General features: G+C 44.5%; 1 protein-coding gene across 17 annotated transcripts; it reads right to left on the bottom strand.

The window, feature by feature from the left end:
• Positions 1–3,850: 3,850 nt before the first annotated feature.
• Positions 3,851–22,310, bottom strand: LOC118513960 (sodium/potassium-transporting ATPase subunit beta-2-like). Of its 17 annotated transcripts, none has more exons than XM_036060374.1 (7): positions 22,113–22,310; positions 21,172–21,373; positions 11,573–11,713; positions 8,015–8,134; positions 6,914–7,206; positions 6,674–6,842; positions 3,851–6,589 (listed from the first exon to the last, which is right to left on the bottom strand). In XM_036060374.1, exons 2-7 carry the CDS (start codon positions 21,314–21,316, stop codon positions 6,480–6,482), a joined length of 978 nt encoding a protein of 325 aa, XP_035916267.1. In that variant the 5' UTR covers positions 21,317–21,373; positions 22,113–22,310; the 3' UTR covers positions 3,851–6,479. The 17 variants fall into 17 exon arrangements, with proteins under 17 accessions (XP_035916267.1, XP_035916268.1, XP_035916269.1 ...); XM_036060375.1 differs by having other exon boundaries at positions 22,012–22,272; XM_036060376.1 differs by having other exon boundaries at positions 22,219–22,262.
• Between the last annotated feature and the right edge of the window lie 618 nt (positions 22,311–22,928).

Genomic DNA, 22,928 nt, shown 5'->3' on the forward strand with positions numbered 1-22,928 from the left:
AATTCCTTCCCTCCTTCGTCACCCTGCGGCTACCGTATAATGAAGGGCTCCAAAAATTGGCGGCCTTCGTGCTGTTGCACGTAGTCTGGTCAGGGTTAAATCGTTTCTCAGAAACATGTGTTTTTTTTTCTTTCTTCAACCCTTCCAAAAAACCAGTTTTACCTACAAGATGCATTTGGGTCTTTTGATGTGGAGCAACCCACCCACCTCCCCGATGTCGATTGTTTTGATTCGGTTCGGCATGTTTGTCCCTCAAGACATTTAAGCCAACCATGCGAAGTCACCGTGGCTGGAGCGGTTGCCGGTGCTGATCTCAGATTTACCTGGAGAGAGCTGGTCGACTGACTTGCGTCGGGAGGAACTAGTTTCGTTCAGTTTTAGCCGGGCGCATCCAAAGGCTACCGGTGGGATCTCTCGCTGCACTGGGCGGTTGCAGCTTCGGGGGGGCTTGTGATATCGGCTTCGTTGGTCCGGGAGACGTTCAGCTGCCGTAATTATTGACGATCAAAATGCGGTTGTATCGGAGCACGCGAAAAAAAGGTGATCTTTAACAGGAAGCTACTGATAGGATGGTTTGATAATGAGCGGAGAAGATTGCACGCTATATCGCAGGATGAGTTTGAGGTTATTTAAAAATAGCATGTATATTGTCTGATATTTTTAAGAATATCTTGAAGAAACTCAAAAATATCCAACGAACTTTAGAAAAACCCTCCAATGCTTGATGGAGTCACATCACATTCTTATGTATTTTTAGTCTTGATAGACCGGCAACCATGCTGCCAAATAATTTTGCATTACATTTTCGCAACATCGTTTGGATTTATTTAGGCCGTCTCACCCTCCAGATACGCCCTCCCTTGAGACACACATCTTTCCTGCACGAATCGTGTGGGCGTACGAGAAATCACATCACACCACTGTACGGCACAGAATTACTCGGCTTCGGATTTGTAATTAAAGCTGGGAGACAGGTTCTTCCACGGTGTGTGGCGTTTATTTACGAGATAAACAAACTGTACGCTGGGTTCGGTTGTAAAATGTGTACTGCTAAATGATTGCGAAGTTAGCTTGTAGGATGTTTGATTTGTAACGCTTCACTTTTTTATAGTTGAGAGTTTATCTTAAGCAAACACATCTTTGTCAAGATCATCTTAAACCAGAGAACAACAAAACATGGTTCTCAATTCTTATTGGGGCAGTAGTAAGTCTTCAGCGCGCTGTATCAATGGACAAAACCCGGACACGCACCTTCTGCCTCGATACAGCTCGACACCTTGACGAGAGATCGACCTAATGAAGCACGCATGTGGCAGTCAAGCATGAATGGGATATAACCGGATTGCACCAGGTTTGCGTATTAATGAGTTGAGTGACTCGAGTCCGTTGGTGGGATGTGACAACAGCGACACGCTTACATACCCTGTCGATACGCTACGTTGCCCCAATGCCCTTTGATTGGTTGGTTATCTGAGCTCCGTGGTGTAATAATGGGGATAGTATTGTTTTAAGATTGTTTTTTTGTGTTCAAGAGAGGTAAATTCTGACTGAGGGAGGTGTTTTCTGAGGAGTGGTAATTAAAACCAAGAAGAGTCCTTGTCCTGGTGGCTGATAATGCTTAGGGCTGGTTGGTTTATCACCTTCAAAAAAGACTTCGGAGTAGTGACCTTGAGTAAGGCCTAGCCGTAAGATCTTCGCCGAACAGACTACATTTTAGGAGTTCGAAGAGGCCTCGCCATAAAAAACTCGTTGACCAAGGATGAAGATAATTAATTTTTTAATTCATTCTATCCTGGATGTGCTTAGGACAATGACTGGCTCTCTTTGACATCTGTTTAGGAATTTTCGATCCGCCATGATTTAATTAATAACGACGTTCGAAAGTAACGTGACTTCAAAATGACGTACCTTAAGCGATTTCTCTCAACTGGATTTTTTGGAGCTGGATTTTGTTTCCAAGGAGCTCTAGAGTTTCGTTGCAGGGTGGCAACTATTTGGAACGAAAAGATGTGCCAAATTTCGAACCGTTGCATCCAATTTTGATAAGAGATACTAATTGAGAGCCAAGTTGAAAGATTTACCCATGATGCGAAAGAGGCTTGAATTCTTGTTCTGTAAAGCGTCTCATCTTTAAGCTCACCACCTTATAGGTATTAATTAAACTTACCCATACCTCCTGTTTGCACAAACCAGTCGCGAGACTAGAAGGTTGAATAACTTCGCCATATGCTGTTAACCAGTTTGTTGACTGTTTTGCATGCTCCACTTTCGGCGTTCTTCTCGCTATTTCCCCTTAATTAAGCTTGAATTGCGTCGGAACAAAGCTTTTGGAAGCAAACAATAATACGATGAATCACAGCGTACATTGGAGAAGATCTTCGAGCATCTTCATTCCAGCGGAGTCTATAACGGCCATCGTCAAAAACCGATCGAACTCCAATACGAATTCCAGCGCAGGGTGAGCGCACCGATAAAGCTGTTATCTAATCGTTCGTTCCGCAGCGCCGTTGCCTCGCTTTTTGGCGCAGTGTCAATCACAGATTAGGGATTCACTGCACACGACTTGGTAATGGCGGAGGAGGACGCTGGAGCTGTTTGAAGGTTATTGAAGGCTCGAGCCCTTTCATCTCGATCGATCGGTGTTGCAGTACGGGTGTTCAAGTCTAGCTCACAAGTATTTCCAACTTTATGTCCATTTCCGAAAATGACTTCCATTCGTCCGTTATCTGGATGGTAGCTCCTATCAGCAGTGATGACGTCGGGACAGTAAATAGCTATCTGTTTCGCCCGTTTTATGCATTGCGACAAGGTGTGGGGCGAATGTAATCATAAACGCCGGCCGATTATGATCGACCTCTCTCATGCTCAGTAAAAGCGGTGCGTAGACTCCAGACATTCAGCGCGAAGAGTAAAGGATAAACAACAACAGTTGTCCCATCCATCAACGCCATTGTTGCGCAAGAACTCAACCCGGTGTATCGCGTGGTACGTTCCGATGATATAATGATTCATATCCTCAAACCTCCTGGTAGACCTTTCCGTCTTTGCAGGCGCCATGGGAAAGTGGAAAATGCATTTAATTTGTATGAGTGTGTGGTACATCTACATTGCATTTGTATCCGCATAATATCTCTACATAAATCGAATTGCGAGAGAGTGATTAGTGGAAACGTGGCAGTGGAATGAGGTTAAGGGCATTGATGTGGAGACATCTCCGCCGTTATCTAATTGAGACATTTGTGGAATTTTACCAGAACCAGCAGGATGTGTTAAACGGCTGTTATTCCTTCGCAATTGGACTGTGCTGTGGAAGATCGATTGACCAGTTAAGTGACACTTCAAGCTGTGACATGATGGGCTATATTAATTATCGCCACGTATTGACAAGCGGATGCTCGGTGTGATGCTCTTGAGCAATTTACCATTGCGCGAAAGTAACAGGGACACGAGCGTATTTGTAGTTTACTATTACTTGATTTGGATGTCTTTTTAATGTGCTTAAAAATGGTTAAAGTTGACTACCTCTGTGGATAGTTTCAGCACAGCTATCAGATTCGAGACACCCTTATCTGGTGTCTTCATCTAGTAACTAGCACGATTTTGTCGGTAACGCTCAATAGCACACCACTTACACAACGCTTCGATGATAATCGCCGGTAGTGATAATTGCCATCGACTGATGACGCTGATGATGATACTCATTTAGCAGCAAGTGTTTGCACGGGAATTATTTTATACAAGTCCCACCAACATGCGACACTACGCAACACGCACTCACTCCATGGCGCCGACGACGGTCAAGTCTTTCCTTCTGCTCGTCCAACGTCAATACACATGGCACGTCGCGACATGGTCTTTCCATTTTGTAATCTTTATTCGGATCGATTGGTATTATAGATACACGAAAACGCTTCTTACAGAGCTTCTTTCCATCTCTTTCTCTCTCTGCAATTATAGCACTATCTATAGCTCAATGCTTGCGAAAGGGGGCAAAACGATGGCCACTGAACGGGACAATTTTTTATACGGGGAAGAAACTGTTTGCTGACGTTTGAAGCATTCGATTCGAAAGAGATTGGGAAAAGCTACTAAACTTTAAAAATGTTCTTTCTCCTCTATGCATTTCTCCTTCCGCAGCATCGCGATTGGTGGGTGAAGCGAAGAGGACGCCCAATGATTATGATGATGATGTTCGTTTCCTTTTCCATTTCTGCTACCTAACTTGGTTCTTGCTTTCTGCATCCTTTGAACGCCACTTTACCATGCTACTGTCTTTTTGTTTTCTTCTCAGATCTGCTTTTCTCGAGCCCCTTCTCTTAACATTGTAACATGATTTAATGTCGCTTTTTCCTTTTTGTTTCGCGATCGCGAGTGATAGATATTGGATATAGTAAATAGTTTTTGTTTTGCATAATTTTCACAAACAAACAACAGTAAAATTAGTGCGGAATTTAGATTCCTTGGACGAATGGTGACAAAAGTTGGTCAAGAGAGATTCTTGCGAGAATAATTTATAGCGATATAAGGTTTGAAGTTTAGCGCGTGTTTTTTTAGGTGTTGGGCGCGTTGATAAAATTTAAAAAAAGGTAAAATAACATTCTTCTGCTTGTGCAAACACACACACACACACGAACACGCACACTCACACGAAAATGCGCTTTTGTGCAATACATTAACGGAGGGACACACCGAGGGAACTATTCTGTACAACACTATTCTACATTTGGGGAAGAAGAAGCTTGGAGAAAGTGGATGATCGTATTTTTACAGTTTTTCGATAAAAACTAAGACCTTGTGATGGTAATCGATCAGTGGGATGGTAGTAAAATGCACGTTTTGCCTAGCTAGATTGTGTGATGGAGCACGAGTTTCAACGCCTTTAAGGAAGAAACAAAGTGTTATGATGACAGACAAATGAAAAAAAGAAAACTTTTTAAAAGTGGTGCAATATTAGCATAAAAACAGCTACCTAGTTTTGTTTTCAACAAGAAATAGAATAAAAGTTTAGAAAATGTCACACTTCTCTGAATATCTTCCGTGCACGTGCAGGTGAATTTGATTGTTTGGTTGACGTACCCTGCCAAAGCTGTTGTGCTTCGGGATAGCAGCGCCATCTTAGCGGCAACGAACGGAAACTGCGATTACGTTGTTTTAGCTTTCTGTTAGTTTGAAAAATTTGGTTGTAACGAATACGGTTCCGTTTTCTGCTTGTAAAGATACGTTTTCTACTGGTTGGCACTTGAGTTTTTGAGTGTACAGTAACCGATGGTCGTCGTGACGTAAAAGACATCCAAAATTCTAGGCTATTGCTAGGTTTACGTTAACCGGACTTGCTGTGTACTGTTTTCGGTGGCGCTTTTGGGAGATTACGACCTACTTTCCACAATTAAATATAATGCTTCTTCTGCCTATTACTATTCATACAAAGATTTGTTCCCTTAGATCATTTGTTTTGTATCTGGCACACCGGCGTGCGCTTAGGTTGTTAACGAAAGACTGTTAAAGAAGTTGATTGGAGTTTTGGCTATTTCATGGAACGGGATGAATTTGCTGAGCAGTTTTGTTGTCTGTCTCCTGTATTCGAACGAACCCACAACAGTAATACTAGAACGAGAGTTGAATCACGTCATCAGAGGTTTTGCTGTGTCGTGCAGTTAAGAACAGTAGTAGTTGGATGTTGGATTTAGTTCGCTTATTATTGCTCAACTGGCAGTAGGACAACATGAACGAGTAGATAACGCAGCTCATATGGGGAAAGCTTTCGAAGCGCTTCGCATCAAGCACGCTCACTTTCTAGCATTATTCATAATTCAGCAGTGCAGTGATCTTATATTCCCGCGATCGTATATTTACAGATGTACAAGAACCGTTCTCTTACTTACACCCTTGAATAAGACCTAACCCGGTAGTCTAGAGATTTTTGAAGAAGGAGAATAATTTTCCGAAACATTTTTGGATGTAACGAGATTCTATAGCAAGCTGCCACAAGCGTACCAAGCGCGTAGGAAGATTCTGATTCGATATGCAAGCTGAAGAAGAGATTAACGCCTTCTCAAAGCGCTACCACATCCGCACACACACACACTTCCAAGTGGGGTGGTCTTAATGGTAAAACAAACGAAAATCACGCAGCGCAGCATAAGAAAACAATAATGATCTAAATAAAACAAAACTGACGCCCTTAACAAGATCGTTAAAAATATTTGCCCCCGTATGCAAACACACTTTTTTGCATATCAACAACACGCGGGTTGGGGGCCTCGAGAAGAATGCACGCGCCCGATGAGGTGGAAGAGATGGTGGAGGTTGGTGTGTTGGTGTTGGTGTATGATGGTGATTTTTTGCTAGACAGAGCATCCTCGATGCTGGTAGAGATTCCGTCCTTCTGCGCTTATAGCTGGTTGGGAGCAGCGCACACGATCGCATTGGGCTGCCCCGTTGGAGAACACCGAATGGGGCAGGCCGGTGTTTGACCCATCTTAATCGATCATCAGCTCGAAGTGCACCGATCCGAGTCGCTCGTGTCTGTCGTTATCGTGCCGGACGTTGTAGGCCCAAGCTTTGCACTCAACGTTGATGATGATTCCACCTAAAAGAAAAGGAATTTGGGAATAGAGGTTAGATATACAAGAGGCTACTCCAAAACGAGGGCGAAAGGTCGCAGGATACTTACGGACTGGGCGCTCGAAGTGTACCGCAACCAGCGGGCTCAGATAGCCTTCCGAGTTTTCGTACGGGTAGTAGTAGCCGGGGAATCCACGTCGCGGGTAGTACTGGATCTGTCCAATGTTCTCAATATCGGCCGCGTTTTCACCCTCGCACGAAACCCACACAGTGTTCATCTGCGAATATTGCAAGAAAGTCTCCGCGTTATTCCTGCTTATCGAGAGCATTTCTGGTTCCCGGTCCTTACCGTGTGACTCTCCTTCTGTTCCTTCTCCTTGATGTACTCCTTCAGATCTGCCGGCATGTTCGAGGGCAGGTTGCTCGACTCGTTGTAGAACTCCGGGATCCAGCCGTAGATTTTGTTCAGCTTCAGGAATATGCACGGAGCACTCTTGTGATAGTTGTAGTGGTTCTCCAGCGTGCACGGTCCGTACTGCTTGATGTCCACATCGCACACCATACCCTTCGGTGGTGGCTGATTGTACTCGCAGTTGTAGATGTTCTGACCACGGCCCGAAACCTGTCCGGGAGTTCTGTAGTCTGCAGGGATGGGGATGAAGCGGAAGAAGAAACGAGAGTTCAATTAGGACACATTTTTGAAGACTAGCTAGGTAGGTACCAGGTGTCATTCAACCATCACAAGAAGCAATGGAAGCAAATCTGTTGTTAGCTTAGGACGTACACACATGACACCGTCAACATATAAATAAAATTCACATTCAGCCGCATGACGTCCTTGCCTTAATTGAGGAGCAAATATTGGTCCCCAGAAAACCAAGGGAAGAAGCAGTTGGGAGGGATTTGCGCCGTGTGTCGTGAAGCTCGTGATACCGTGCATGTCTCCCGTACACTTGGGGGTCTCGTTGTCGAATTAATAGCGTCCATTGCGATCATGTGAGCTGGTGGGATTGTTGTTTTTGTTATGTGATTTTTCACCGCAGTCGCTCCGCAACGTTATCCTTCAGAATTCTTCCTCAACCGTCGCTTTTAACTCTTTCGGGTGTGACGGGTCTGGTGGAAGAATAATTCACATCGGCAATAGTAGGAGCACTCTCAACTCGATCGTCCCCAAACGTGCTGTGCCATTGCGGTGTAAATGTCATAAACAATACGAAAATAGAAACACTGCTTCACGCCGTACTGCTGCCACTGTTCCCGACGGACCGATTCCGTGACATGAGCAGCTGGCACCGCTCCATTGGTCCATTATTTTATTAATTAGTTGGCTGGTTTTTGAGTGAAAATACCATGAGCGCTGGCTGCTCTCCTTGTCATCGAAAAATGACACCGTTCGTTAAAAAAAAACCCCTTTACGAGCTGATGGAAGCTCCCGGTACCTGGTTCTTACCTTGCAGAAAATCGTCCAACGCATCCGTCCACATCTTGTAGTTCTTCTCGTCCGTGCCCTTGTACCAGATCAGCGTGCTCTCGACATTATCCTCCGACGGTAGCGGCCGGAAGCCCAATCCTGTTGAAAGGGAGGAAGGAGAAACAGCAACAATAAACATGAGTAAAGAAGGACTAAATCTAACATTTAATCGTATAAACTCGCTCCCAGGCTCCGACGCTCGTCGTCGTCGTCCTTTAATAATGTCGTGCTCGTGTTTTCCCTGTCCCGGATATGAACCATGGTCCAATGGTCGATTATACCAGGGAATTACCATGCACAATTTATGGCGGATTGGACCTGCGTTACTACGATGCCAGTCGGGTACCCACCACACGAGTAGCAAGGGAGCATGTCCGTAGAGGTTCCGCTCTTTTGTTGTATCCTCCCCGATGTCGTTACGATTTGCTTCCCCAGCATCCCCCGGCAGCTAGAACACATCATCAAAGAGGCACATCTTGGTGCGTGAGAAGCAACGTGCGTTCTCTTTGTTGTGCCTCCGGTCGGTCCGTACGCAGGAAATGCGGAGGGAAAAAAAACGTTCCGCAGTACGTGCCCACTGTGGAACGCATTTGATGGAGGAAATTCTGTGCGCAGGAGCGTCGGCCCGTGAAGCGTAGTCACAGCAGCAGCAGCAGCAGAGGCTGTTTTCTGCACAAACCATGGACCAGAGGCAAAAGTAGGTTAATTTTCCTTTCTTTGTGTTGGAGGATTCTACACGCACAGGACGCGCAATTTTTAGGTCCGTTGTTGATGAAATTTCGGCCCATTCAGTTCATCAACACCTGAGTGCGAGTACGAGTGATGCGGATGTGTGTGTGTGTGTGTGTGTGTGGGTTTTTGAGAGAAAAATGAAAATTCCATTGCACCACGCGCATTTCCGGCCCCGTTTTTGGGTGGATAGAACATAAACAATCCTCCTCCTTTTTTTCCTTTGGGCTTGGATCAAATCTTATCCGTCTGAGGGAGTGGAAATTCCGAAAAACCACAACAGCTCCTATCTTACCGAGGAGGAAATTCAATCAGCAAAGAACTCGCCCAAATGAAGGATCAGATGCATTTTCTCTTTTTTCCCATTTTCATTTTCCTCACTCTCAGAAAAAACCCCCATTTGGAGTTCCGATTGTGATGGCTCAATCGGCGAGTGTGTTTTCATATCAATTTGTGTGGAAAAAAGCATGAAGAAAAAGCTTTCCGCCTGCTAAACGATAATCGCGGTGAGGTTTCGTTACTCTTGTCGATCCATTCTTTGCTTTTCCTAAACATAAAAATGAAAAAAAGGATAAAGGAAACCTGGACCCTCCCGTGCAGCGTGTTTGCCTTTGTGCATTCGAAATCAAAGTCAAACGGCAAATTTATGCTGTGTGCCTTTGCTGATAAGGAAAAATCCTTTCGGAGCATCGAGCGTGTTGTAGTATCGGTGGAAACTCGCTGTCATACGAGCGAAAGGTCGGGCAAAAAAAAAAGGATGGCACGAAGAAGAAAAACTTCTGCAAAGTTTTCCGAATAAAATTTGATTGAGTCAAAGAATTTTGTTGCAGGAGAGAAAGAAAAGGAAACGGAAAAGCGGACACCATTTTCATCAAAGATATTATTGCTGAGCTGCGAAGGAGTAAGAAATTGATTTTACATATCTTAAGAGCAAAGTTTTTATCGCTAAAGAACACACTGCCGAAGAATTGTGAGCAAAGGGATGAATACATTCTTAAACTTTAGAGTGTGGAAATACCAAGGAAAAACATTTCGGCACATTTTTTACCACCTTTTTCAAACCGAAGTCCGCTGCTGTATCTGATGATGAATATGCATTACTCCAAGGCAAAACTGTTAAGCAAAATGTGACACCATGTTTGATCATTTTCTATCTCATTTGCTAAACAAATTTGACTGATTGTCCGAGTCGTGACTGCAATAGACGCCTCTGTGGCTGAGGGAAATTATCTATCTGCAACAATGAGGCCATTTTAGGCCCGCTTCATTGACAATAATGCGCCGGTAGCGTCACATTTCATCTAGACCCACAGCACCTACTGGTTCAATTTTTCCTCCTCCTTATCTAAATCCATCCCGCGAAAGACCCGGACCACTCGTTTTCCCAACCTTCAAAACCACATTCACGCATAACACTTCAGCCAAACCGCGCGAATATCACATTTCAGGGTTGCCCTCAGAGATCCCGCTACAGATCTGCCCCGGCTGCCACTTATTACGATGTGAAATAATTTGATCGTCAGCTTCCTGCCATTATGCAACTCCAACCAATTGAATGGTCGGAAAACCTTGCAATGCGGAGCGCAAAAAAAAAGCTAGAAGAATTCATTCAACGATCACATCACAGTTTCGGTGTGGTTTGTTCGGGCGGTTAGTGGGTTGTGCTGTTGGGCACAGTTAAATTTATTCTCGATCCTAATCGGATATCCGAATGCGTGCGTGCTTGTTGGTTTAGGTTTAGAGCAATAGCTATCTTTCTGGTGCAAATGCTAATCCGGATGATTATTATTTGACGGATACAAGATCATATTGAGGCATGAAGTTGAACAAGAGAAACAACATGACAACAGCATCAGTTAATAACGGACTCGATTACTTCATTTAAGGCAGAGTTCTCAGATGATATCAGAATTGCAGCACATAGAACTCTTTAGTGGCTTGTTGAACGCTTCAACTTGATTTTTTTTGGGAAAATTATGATTGTGTTTTGTGATATCATCTGATAAAGAAGTGTTGTCCTATCTGTAAACCTCTGTATCCGAATAATCCTCATGAAGTTCAAGTCCAGGATACTTAACTGCTTGGTAAACAAATTACTCGACAGCTTACTACGATCAACAATTTGTCGCACATCTTTTATTGCTTTTTGACAGCACCGATTGATTAATCGATTCCTCCCGAATGTCCAAATCTTCGGCACAATGGTCCATTTGCATGTGAAAATGTGCGCAAACACGTTCTGGATCATTTTTCTTCGGCTCGTTGCGATGCGATGCGATCGCCGACCATCATCTACCTTTTCCGGCCCACCGGCGCCGTCAGTCGGCGATCGCACACCGCACACAATGTCAAGCGATGACCTCGATACAGGTTTTCTCGTATGGAAAAGCGTTCAACCATGACGAGTAGCCGCGTGCGTGCTCGCGTAATGCGAACGAACACACTAGACTAGATCTGATCGATCCTCCAGTCCGCCCATCCATACCCTACCACAACGTACACCGGACTGGCTTGGCTGGCTGACTTTTGATCGTCGACCTGACCTGTGTCATTGATGAAAAGTCGCTAAAATTATACCCACCCGTTTATCTAATTATAGCTCCCGTATTTTTCTCGTCTCACGCGAAAGGAAGCAGTGGTCGGCGTGTGGGTGAGCTCGTTATTGGGTGAAATCTACTTAAGTGAGGATGCGGGTCGTTTTTAAAAATACTCCTAATGATCCCAGACAACGGCCAGAGGACGACGAGGGAACCATCCGCTTGAAGAGCTCCGCTTATCGCGCGTGCAAAGTCGGTCCATGGCACTCACCTGGATTGGTTCCGATCAGCGACTGGCCCATCTGCCATTTGGGAATGCGGGGATCCAGCGTCTGGAAGAAGACCCACATGCAGACGGCGACAAGCGCCGCTAGTACGCTGTAGAAGACGATGTAGAAGATGCCGATCTTGGCTGTGGAAGAAAAAAGAGGCAACGAAAAAAATGAATAATCGATGGAAAATGGGTTTACATCTCACATGCTCTACAACAACAATATTTTGAAATTTCGAAGAATCATCCCTAGATGATTTGACACATCTGTAAGAGTCCTTTCCCGCTTTTCGCCGTGTACCTAACGACTCGTAACGGACGATACATGGTTGACGAGAGAGAGAAAAAAAGAGCAAGACAACACACGCATTGTCCGTTTTGAGGTTAGGGACATGAATTGCATTCGATTGCGAGTGGATCACCTTTGACAGGTTCTAGTGTGGGGACAGCCTTGGGTTCGCTCGATCGACTCTATCGGCGCGCGTGTGACGAGCGGCGACGACGAGCCGTTCACTCTTGATTTCGCTCATGAAGGCTTCCACACCAGCAGAATTACGATGTTACGTACAAGGTAATGGCCCGGCACAGCAAAGCAAAAAAAAAAAACATGGACAAAGCCACTTTCGTCTACTGCGGGTAGCCCCTGTGCAATTTAACAACTATATCTACGCTTGTATCTCTGCAGGTTGAGTGTTGCTAGTTTCGAAGCAGTGCATTAGCGGTTGGCACAATATTTGAGAATCGAAGAAGACGAAGCTCACGGTGGCCTTCTCGCATTCGTCCCGTGTGTCAGTCACGCAAGCGGATATTTGAGGAATCTAAAATTATACCTCCGATATGTATTCCCTCACAAACAGAGAACTTCTGCTTCGACAAAATCGAACCAAATGTCAATCGTCTGTAGAACAACAACAACAGGATATCGATAGCTAAGTGAGTTATGTGATCTTATAAATAATTGTTACTAAAAAAAGGTTCCAAAAACTCCATATCGAATATCTAAATGGATATCCTAAATGTTGCACTTTGGTTGCTGGAAGGCCTTTTCCAATTTCCTCTCAATTGCGGAAAAGAAGCACGTTTCGGGTTGTTGTAAGCGGTGATGGATGGGTTTAGGATAACATGACACCGAGCAGAAAAAAAAGTAAAACATTATCCGTCCAACGTGTTGACAGCTGCTGTCGATGTCAATTTACGGAGGCAAAAAACTGGCGAATAGCATTGCAGGGAGAAACCGGGCTTGTTTTATTTATGGCATTGGCATAGTCTAGCCGGCGACCACTTGTTGAGTTGTGGAACCGCTTTTCCGGGAATGTAATATACACTCCTCCGAAGTATCATTAGCGGGTATTAGACATATGGAATTCTTCAGACTGAGGTTCAATCAGTCAAGGGTTATTTCAGTAAAATTTCCGCGACGGTAACTTTTCGATTCACCTAGATCTTTTCCAGCGTAGGGAGGCGAGCCACCACCTGTTTGCAAAAGGGGTTGTAACGAAAGATCGTGTGATCGTATATGGCACACACACCTTGAAACCGATGCTGAAGCGTGTTCTCCCTTGGTGAGTCACCGGCAATACAACTACACCGTTAACAGAACCGGTAAGATTTTATCGTACCTAACCAATACACACATACACACACGTATCCAAAACGTCTAACAACGCCAGACAGAAGCAATAGAAGAAGCAACAACAAACAACCCTCTGACACATTTCCATCGCTTTGGGAGGGATGAATCGTGAAACAAGGCGCGCCTGGGATAAGAACGGGGGCGAGTAAACTTAAAAACAAAAACATCGTCGTACTCCAGAACACGCACACTCACACACCCAACAATGTTGTGGACGCAGATGGTTGCCATGTGAACGCGTGTTCGTCCCCACCCAACCAATTCATGCTCTCTGATGCTTTTCTATGCTCCCGTGCGTTTGTGTCAGTGCGGTCAACGTGGTACCGCACCCTTAGCTGGTTAGAAAACCCCGGGATATTCGGTTCGGAGACACCGCTGTCTGGTCACGCCGCCAGTTAACAACAATTCGCGAAGAGGGAACGGAATCGAATTAATTAATCAAGATTGAGTTTCATAATAATTGCAGCCGGACCGATCCGGTCATCCGGAAGGGGAGTCATCCTCGAAGGTTAACTTGAAGTTGACCCGATAGTGGGTCGTGACCTCTAGAATAACTCTGCAATAATAGTGCGGGTGCGTGGTTCTAATGGTTCTGGAGGGCGAAGGTACAGTCAGCGAGGCCTAGATTCTGGATGATTTACGATGGACATTTTCTTGCCTTTTTCTGTGACAAGAAAAACGAAAGCTCCAGTAGGCTCCAGAGCTAAAAGAACCCATAAACACTGCTGATGATGAGGAGCTGAGAGTGCTACAGAAGCCAATTTCCGTCTGACAAATGGCATGTCTCATATTTAATGTCGCTTTTCCTCGCTTTTCGGGGTTCGAGAGCTAGAAAGCAAAGGATTATCCCGAGTGTATCCGTTATGGTTTCGCATTATTTACAGCATCAGAGAATTGGCTTTTTGTTTTCTTGGATCTCGTTGGGATACATTGCGGCATTTAGGCTGTGATGGAGATCTCGTGCTGCAACACTGCCAATACTTAATGGTATTATTGCTCAAGGATTTCTGGCTCAAGATTTCACAAGGCTCTCGCAGCAGCATAAGTTGTTGAAGAGATGGCCAAGGCCTAGCCGATCTAGCTACTCTGATCGTGAATTTACAAAGCGCGAAAAAAGATACTCACACTTGTTCACTCGGCAGTGAGGCAGTGAACTGTGTTTCACCGCGTGTTTTGAGCGTACTTTGATAAGAGTGCACGATGACGATGTTTGTTTTGCATCTTGTGGGAGGGTGAGTGTTTGGAATTGTAAATTTTACCTAACGCAACTGCATGCAACAGCGCGTGTTAACCAGCTGCTGCTGCTGCACAGAAATGCACTTGATAAGGTATCGGGTTTTTACACACTCCAGAGGGGAAAAAAGGCGAATATTATTTGGCTGTGCCCGGAGCGAAGTGTCTCCAGAAGTAGCTCCCGTTTAAGTTTAATGACCCGTTTATAGGCCCTCTTATGTACACGGTCGTTAGGAGGAGGCTGTTTATAATATGACTGATTTTTATGAGGTTCAATTCGGTGCCATAAACATGTCTGAAGCATAAACATTTATTCTGCATTTAGAGACTGTTTGTCATTTACTCGAGAGCGTTTAATTGCGTTTGGGGATTGAGAAAACAAGAAGCAAATAGGGCTTCTACAATTCGAGTTTTAGAAACGTTTTATGATCACTTCAACTTCAAACATCTAAAAGAGATGTACACAATTTAGAAATCGTCAAATGAGAAGGTTAATTGCCTTACTGATATTATCTTTCAACGATCCTCGACCTTCCCGAGCTCCAAACGAAACCAAGCTTAATCACCGGAAGATTAGCACATCATTCGAACCCTCGTAGAATATCGTTTCAAAACCTCCCGAGCTCTCGATCTCCCACCAATAGTTTTCCAGTCGGAAAGCCATTACCTGTAGAAGAGTTTACTGCTTTTGGCAACGAGCATCCTGCTGTTCGGGGCAACGTTTACGGATATCTCCGTAAGCGAGCAATGAACGATGTCTATTACTGCCGGCTCTCAGTAAAATTAAAGTATCTTCCCGCCCGAAACTGACAGCATGTTTTCACTCAAACCCCTGATAGATTTATCGTGCGGGAAGAAGATTGTGGGGCCTCTGTTACAAATGAGCTAATACTCTCTTGGCCGATCGGTTTAGAACAAGCAGCCGGTTTTGTTCGAACCATATCCATCAAGCGGAATGTGCGGCTGGAAAGTAAACATCGAAATCGACACTCAGGTGGTGAAAAATATCCCCTCGCTAGTTTTGCGTTTAATTTATCTCCTTTTCGACCGAAACCCCTGAACTCTTTTACGTCACACAACACATGCCGCGAGTGTGCCCTTGAGGAAACGGTTTTGTGAGGTTTTATGCGGGGAGCACCTCGTCCGACGAATACCGGTTGTTTTGAGTTTTTTTTTTCTTTGGCTGCTGCGGCTTCGCAACATCTTCGCAAGGATTCATGAAGGAAGCAGCAAGGTATGAAGGATTAGAGGGGATTCCCGGCCAGCAGTTTGGTGTTTGGTGTGTAGCCCCGCAAGAAACAGGTTTCGCAAAGGAAAGGAGTAATGCTGGGTCTCCTGCTGCGTACAGCCAACGTCAATCTGCACAAACCAACTTCAACAACAAACCTAACACGGGTAAAAGCTGAATCGGATTGAAGATGTGAGCAGGCGACAGTGAAATAAAAAACCTTCCCCTATTTAGACGTAATCCCTGGCTTCATGGTTTCGCGCTCCGGTATGATAAATATCTTTCGAACCGGTTTATCGCGCATACGAATCGGTTGCGAGTTTTGCCGAGGGTTTTTTTGCGAAAGATCCAGTCTCCACTGTTCACGTTTCGGTTTCATATGTTTCACGCTATGTTTGTGTGAAACTTTCCTTTTATTGTAGTTTGGTAGAGCTTCAACTTCACGTTAGAGCTCGCTTGGTCCTCGTCTGTACCTCATAGCTCAAGCTTGAGGTCACTGTTGAAGGATGAAAATTCAACCAGATTCTCAAACAAACTTCAAGATCTTCGAATTGATCTCACAAACAGCCAAACATTTATCGTTCACGGCATAGCAAGCGACCGAAAGCAGTGGACGATCAGAAGTCTAGCCTGTACTGCACCGCCGTATTGTTTCCCTCTATTGACAGGGGCCATTATAAAATCTTTGCGAAAACTCTCCAGTAAACGCTACAATTGCCATTTGGACTGGCGACCCGGCCATGGTAATGGTGTCTCCGGACGGTAGTAATAACAGTAAGCGAAAACGGCTCGACTCGGTAATTGGGTGCCGTAATGGTCGTTAATGATATCGGAGTACACGGTCCGGACGTGGCCGAATGACTGTTTGGGGAACCGTTTAGACCGAACCGAACCCTGACGTAGGCTACGAGATGGGGCTTTTTGGGGCGCGTGCGACAAGCCCTCAGGCTTCAAAGTGTCACCTGAGGGAGTTGGGCGCAATGAGACTTCGATTCGATTCAATTTCACAGTTGGATCAATTTCACGATAAGACTTTTATGGCCGGGAACTTAGGGTTCTACGATTACGTTTGGGTCCAGACAACCATCCGTACAGCGTGGACATTGAAGTTACCACCCAAGGACACTTACCCCAGGACGTTGCAGTGCGACCGAGTACCGTACCCTCGTTCGAGTTGTACAGGAATCGTCGGAACGGAATCGGTTCCGGTTTGCTGCGTACGAAGGCCTCATGTTCGGGCTCCGGTACGGTGGTTGTAGCCGGCGATCGGGACTTGGACATTGTTGGAAGCTACACACAAAACCTAAACACACACGCACACTCGATTCCACACAACCACAATACTGTTAACGAAGGGGGCCAAAAAAGGAGATTAAAAATTGGAGGGAAACAATCTAAAAGGACATCTGGTCAGTTTGATTAAACGAGAGTCCTGATCCTAACCCTAGAGTTCCAAACTTTTACTTCAAATGTGGGTGCGATCGAGTTTACCACAGTTTCTAGGACAGTAGAATCACGTAATTCAATTAATTTCGGCCGGACGTCACAAAAACGTGGTGGCGCTGAAGGACCATCCTCAGGTCCAAAATTATACTTTTTTACCCCGTCGCTTAATCCCGAACGCTCTCTCGCACGCACGCCAAAATTCACAGACACGAGAGATCACGGTGGGGGATCTTTTTTGGGATTGTTATTGTTGCCGTGCGGTTAAGAACCGAACGGATGGTTTGGGGACTTGTGAAGAACAATAATTTAAATTTACATTTTATTTCAGTTCGCGGCGGCACAAACACATACACACACAGAGACAGAGAACGGACACGCACGGGCGTACACAGGCACACACAGAGGCACGTTCATGTAACTCGCTAGCCGAAAAGGGAGATTCGTCTCACCCAAGTGCGACCAAAAGGGCGCGGCATTTACGGGAGGCAGGAGCAGATCCGTCCGTTGGTGAACATTAATATCTGTGGGTTGGAGGGTTCTTTGTCATTTGCTTGTGACACTTGTCACAAGTGTCTGGCATTTGATCACGGCATTAAAGGGAAGATCATAAGGGACGCCCTAGGGCGATCAGCCAGGTAAACGACTCAAACAGGTATCGTGAGCAGTCAGGTACGCGCGTGCGAGTGAGCGAGACAGGACGACGCAGCTCAAGAAAACTGTGCGTTGGTTAATGATCGATCCGTAATGCCGCGTACAACGCTTCAAGTCGCATCTTTAAACAGATCCACATCCACCGTATCCACGCAGGTGACGATCAAACAATAATGCTCATCTTTTGATTCATTTCCCGGCCACTTGCACTACAGCGTTCGATAGCGTGTCGCACGGTGAAGAAAACGCGCCAAGCTGTGATTATGCTTATTTTTAACCGCGATCCCGGGGCGGCATCTCTGGCTCTAGCGGCAAGTGTAAATTGGCGCCCGCCTAGGGCAACCCTGAATCATGGCCAACCGACACACTTTAACTAGGCGGGGTCGATGAGTTTCAACGCGGGACGCGCGAGCACTCGGCAGTGGATGATGGCCTTTGGCAGAAGCTAGCTCTTTTTGCCAGGTCGCGATTTCAACGTACGCACACCACACGCAACGGCCTGTTGGTTTTAGTGCAACCGTTGGCGATATTTGGCTTTGTCAAAATGAACACCACACTAATTACACACCACGCAGGCACGTGAAACGAAGTATCTTTAGCTTGCGGAGGTTAATGTTTTGCTAATTTATTTATCGAACACACACACACACGGCGATTCTGGCAAGGTAAATTTTAACGATCACTTCCTTCAGTCCGCGGAGTGTCTCGAGCGCTATGAGGTACGCGAATTTCGTAACGTTAAAGCCTAAGCCGAACAATGGATCGCTACTGATCGCACTTGGAATTTGCAGAACACAATACTTGATCACGAATGCAATCGCGAGGTACGATATATCAACACACACCTTCCGACAGGCGACCGACCGAGAAGAGCGTCTCTTCCGTACGAGGAGTACTGTATAAAAGTGTTTGTTTGACCCGGACGCGAATAGGCGCACCGAAACATTAGGCGCACTATGCGTCAGCATAACTTCACCGGTGGTTCGATTGCGTTTGGAAAGGTGTGTAGATTTGACACCGTTTCGGAAATTCATTGCGGTGTATCGACTCGGGTGCTGTTAGTGTTTTTGGGATAATGACTGATCCCTTAACTGCTTCATATGATTAGAAAGTAAATGTCTAGAGAATTGGTCGACCTGCACGTCCCAAATACACATCAAGAAAATAAGTTTCCTGTAGCGTATGTTTGTTGAATGCTTCGTACAACTTTTGTTGTTGGTTTTGGGGGTGTATTATCAGCAAATTGCATTTACATTCAATGATTTAAGCGACGAAGTTATTTGGAACTTAAGATAATTAATTATAATTTGATTGATTTTTCAAGTCATTTACTTTAACTGTATAAAGAGTGTTGGTCCAGAAGCGTGAAGATCTATTTAAAACTGAATGAGGTCCTCAGTTCGCAATATGTTTTTTTGGCCATCCTTTTCGTATTTTCTTGAACGCTCTATCTACATAAAAACTTTTCGTGATTTCGAAGCGAGATTCATTGAATTTAAGAATATAGTTAATAAGAATTCGGTTCGTAAACTGCAAAGCTTTTGTCTAGTTCGGTTTCATATTTACACATGTGATTCTTTTAATTCTTCAGTGCTTTTATTCTTTTCAATTATTGCTAATTAAGGTATTATTGTCTTCAGGGGTAGTTAATATGAAATCTGCATGTTAACTTAAATGTATTTACAATGTTGTTAATTTATGAAACAAAATTCTATTTTTAAATTGTTTCAGATGTTGTACGATGGGATGTAGAGATAAACACCAAAAACAATTGGTATTTTGTTTGAAATAATCTCATCAAACCATTTTATTAAAATTTTCGACGCATAAAAAGGAAAAATAAAGTTTTATCTGAGAAAAATGATTTATCGCATTTTCATATGATCTTACCCATAGTCAATTACAGAAATCACTAGAGTGAGAGGTACACAATGGTTAGAGGGAGAAGCAGCAAGGCGAAGATTGCCGAAGCTGAACGTATATCGAAATGAAGAAAGTCGTTCTATGAGTAAATTTTTCAAGCAAATAGTTTGTCTTTCTGCACTGTAGCTCTTTTTGTTTGAAAATTGAGCTACATTGGGAATAATTTTTTTGTTTTCTTTTGTAATTTCGTCACTTCAATATTTTTCTTTTTGTTGGTGGACAAATGCTTGTGGGTTTCAAACGGATCAACTTTAAATAATAATTTAATCGAGTTAAAGCTTTTCAAAAGTGTTGTATTCGGTTCTGTTGTATAAAGGTTATAATCATGTAGTCATTTGTAAAAATAAATTTGTTATTTATTTGGCTATTTAAAGAAGTCTTTTAATTTAAATAGGTAGAAAAATATGCGTGAACCTTTTTTTTCATCTTTGGCATTACAAACTCGAGAGGTCTGTAGCTGCTTACCTCTTTTGGTTTTCTGTGACTTGATTTTACCCGTAGCTAGATAGTCAAAAAATGGTACGAGTTACATATGCTAAGGCTTCGATTGCTTGTACTCTACTCACAACAGCGGTATTAAATTAATCATGCTCTGTAAAGAAATAAATTCCTTAAAGTGAACCTTATTTGCTGTCTATCCCTTTTGAAATGCTTCCATCCCAACCTAAATAACGTGCAATGTTGTCGTACAATGTACACAACCCCTTACCGTGGCGTACGTCTCGTTGGTCGGATATTAAAAGCCAAAATACCATTGCTTTCAATTGCTTCGTAAAGGGACAATAGCGCCACAACCATCATCATCACTAGCTCGTAAGCTCGTATCACACCGAAACAGCAGGAAGTTCCCGGGTTGTGGCCATGTACCTAACCCCTTTAGATCCTTTTCACTGCCGAGCATAAAATTCAATACCTCGGCCAGTCCTCGACCGTTACTTTGCTTGGCCCCAGCATCCATTATTCAAATGAAAGTAATTTTGCATGCACACCCTTTCCGGTCCCGGGATCAACAACACAGCGACCGAAGGGTTTGTAACACTGCCGTCGGAATTGCAAGAAGGAAAATCGAGCATTCCGGCGTGCGTGGATGACCTGCTTTCTCCGAGACGGTTCTATGGTGAGCAGAACATGCTTTCACTATTTCGATTATTGGCACTGATAAGGGTCGAATCGGATCAGGCCGATGACAACTCTGTTCCGTGTTTCAAGTCGAATAGGGGTTGTCCGGTAGGCGGTTGGGATATCCCTTTTCGTCCAAGGTTCGCAAAAAGGGGGACGAGTCCGCACCTCCGACAAACGTCACACGCACTGTTGATTGCGCCATGTTTAGCAAATATTTTACGGAGCTCTCCAAGATACCCTCAAGAATCTATTTTTGGTCTTTAATGGGCTTTTTCTAATTGAGTAGGAACATTGCCAAATTCGCGACATCGAATGACGACAATATTTATGTAAGTGAATAAAACATCTTAAAGCGATACTTACACCAGCTGGAGGGCGTACGTCCAAAGATGGCTCCCTCGTCCGGATTCCACAGGAACAGCTGGAAGCTCTCCGTCGTCGTCCGATTGCTCGGTGTCCGGTAGTACTGCTGGAACTGGTCGAACGGTTCTTCTACCGGTTTCGGCATGATTGCTTTTCAAACGGCTTTAATTAACACACTGTCACAAAACTGGATAAGAATTGCCTAATATGTCGCCAAGTATCACGAAAGAAATTTCAAAATTAATCAAAACTTAGTTTACAAATAAAACAGTCTATGTATGGTTTAAAGTTGAAGAAGCATGACATTGAGCATAGTTTATGGTTCGGCACACAACGCTCACAGTCCCAGTCATTGATTGTTTTTGCATTATTATTTTCGCATTAGTGTTTCCTCGAGGAAGGATTGTATCGCTCGCGATGAAGATGATGTCACGCTGTCCTACATTTAATCGCACCGTTTCTTGCTTTGTCTTGGGGCCTGCAGTAAAACACTAAACATAAACGAGCGCGTCTCACTGTCTCGGCACTAGGACGATTTCTTCTGGCAAGCCTGGAAGGACATGTTGTCCGTTTTTTTTGCTGCTGCTGCCTTCCGATACCATGTGCTTCGAATGCAAATCACTGTGGCGCAGAGCAAGTTGTCGCCAGCTCAGTGGGGCATACGAATTCTGCAGCGTGCTCTAATTGGCATACTGAATCACTGGTTACACATTACGCTCATGTCACTGTATTTAGAATGTACTTAATCTTTCTACACTCTCTTATGGGAAAAACGGGTGTATCTTGTTGAAACTCTTATCAGAAAATAGAAATATAACTATTAAGATTTCGTCACTTCACTGATCACTTTGCAAGAGTATTCACAAATCAACTCTGGATCAACTCTTCAGTCTAAATCACTTAGACCCCCAACGGGAAACTGGAGCACTTCTTAAACCTACCGATTGACCAAGAACCAAGACGTTACAGGTTGCGCGAACGATCAAGAACCGACTGTCAAGACGTCTCGGTCGCGATCGTATCGGAAGTGCCTTGGCCCGGTCGTACCGTCCGTGGAGTCCGCGAGTGCTGCTGGAACTGGACCCTGCGCTGCTCTGAAATGCTGATGCTGATGCTCCAAAGGGAAAGTGTTGGACCTGAGTGCGGCGAATTCAGTGCAATCTTCTAATTTAGGAAATGTGCCGTACGATGATGAGCTTAAACGAGCAGCAATTTATTACGTGGCGTAAGGGCTGTGTGGTTTTTTCGGCCATGATGGAGCACGACGGCGTTGCTGCCGTCATGAGCGAGGATTAGATGCAGGGGGCGGATTTGCGGATCACACCGGAACGTGATATTATCGTCATGTGTGGATGGTTTCACGCGGGATGGCTGGATCGATGCACACAGGGAAGAATCGAGAGTATTGTGCAATAACAGTGTCTTGCAGAGGCCTCTCCGAGCTAGATGATCGATGATCGAGATTAGCGTGAATGAATGATATACAATAAACGGCTTCTTGTTTGTTTCTGCCACTAATCATGCGCCTGTCATTCATTGAAGGTGTTATTTAGAGCTAGCGTAACGTGACGTAACGTAGCCTAACGCATGGATGTAGTGGAGAATTTGGAGTAATCTTTGGAGATTCTGCACACAATTGTTTGCAAATTTTGTCCTCAAGGCGAATTCTAGAAAGCTACCGAGACGGCATCCGGTCACTAGTCGCACTAAGCTATGTCTAGGAACAGAATTGTATAATCAAGAGCACATGGATACCG

Source organism: Anopheles stephensi, chromosome 3 (assembly GCF_013141755.1).
Source record: "Anopheles stephensi strain Indian chromosome 3, UCI_ANSTEP_V1.0, whole genome shotgun sequence".
Classification (NCBI taxonomy): domain Eukaryota; kingdom Metazoa; phylum Arthropoda; class Insecta; order Diptera; family Culicidae; genus Anopheles; species Anopheles stephensi.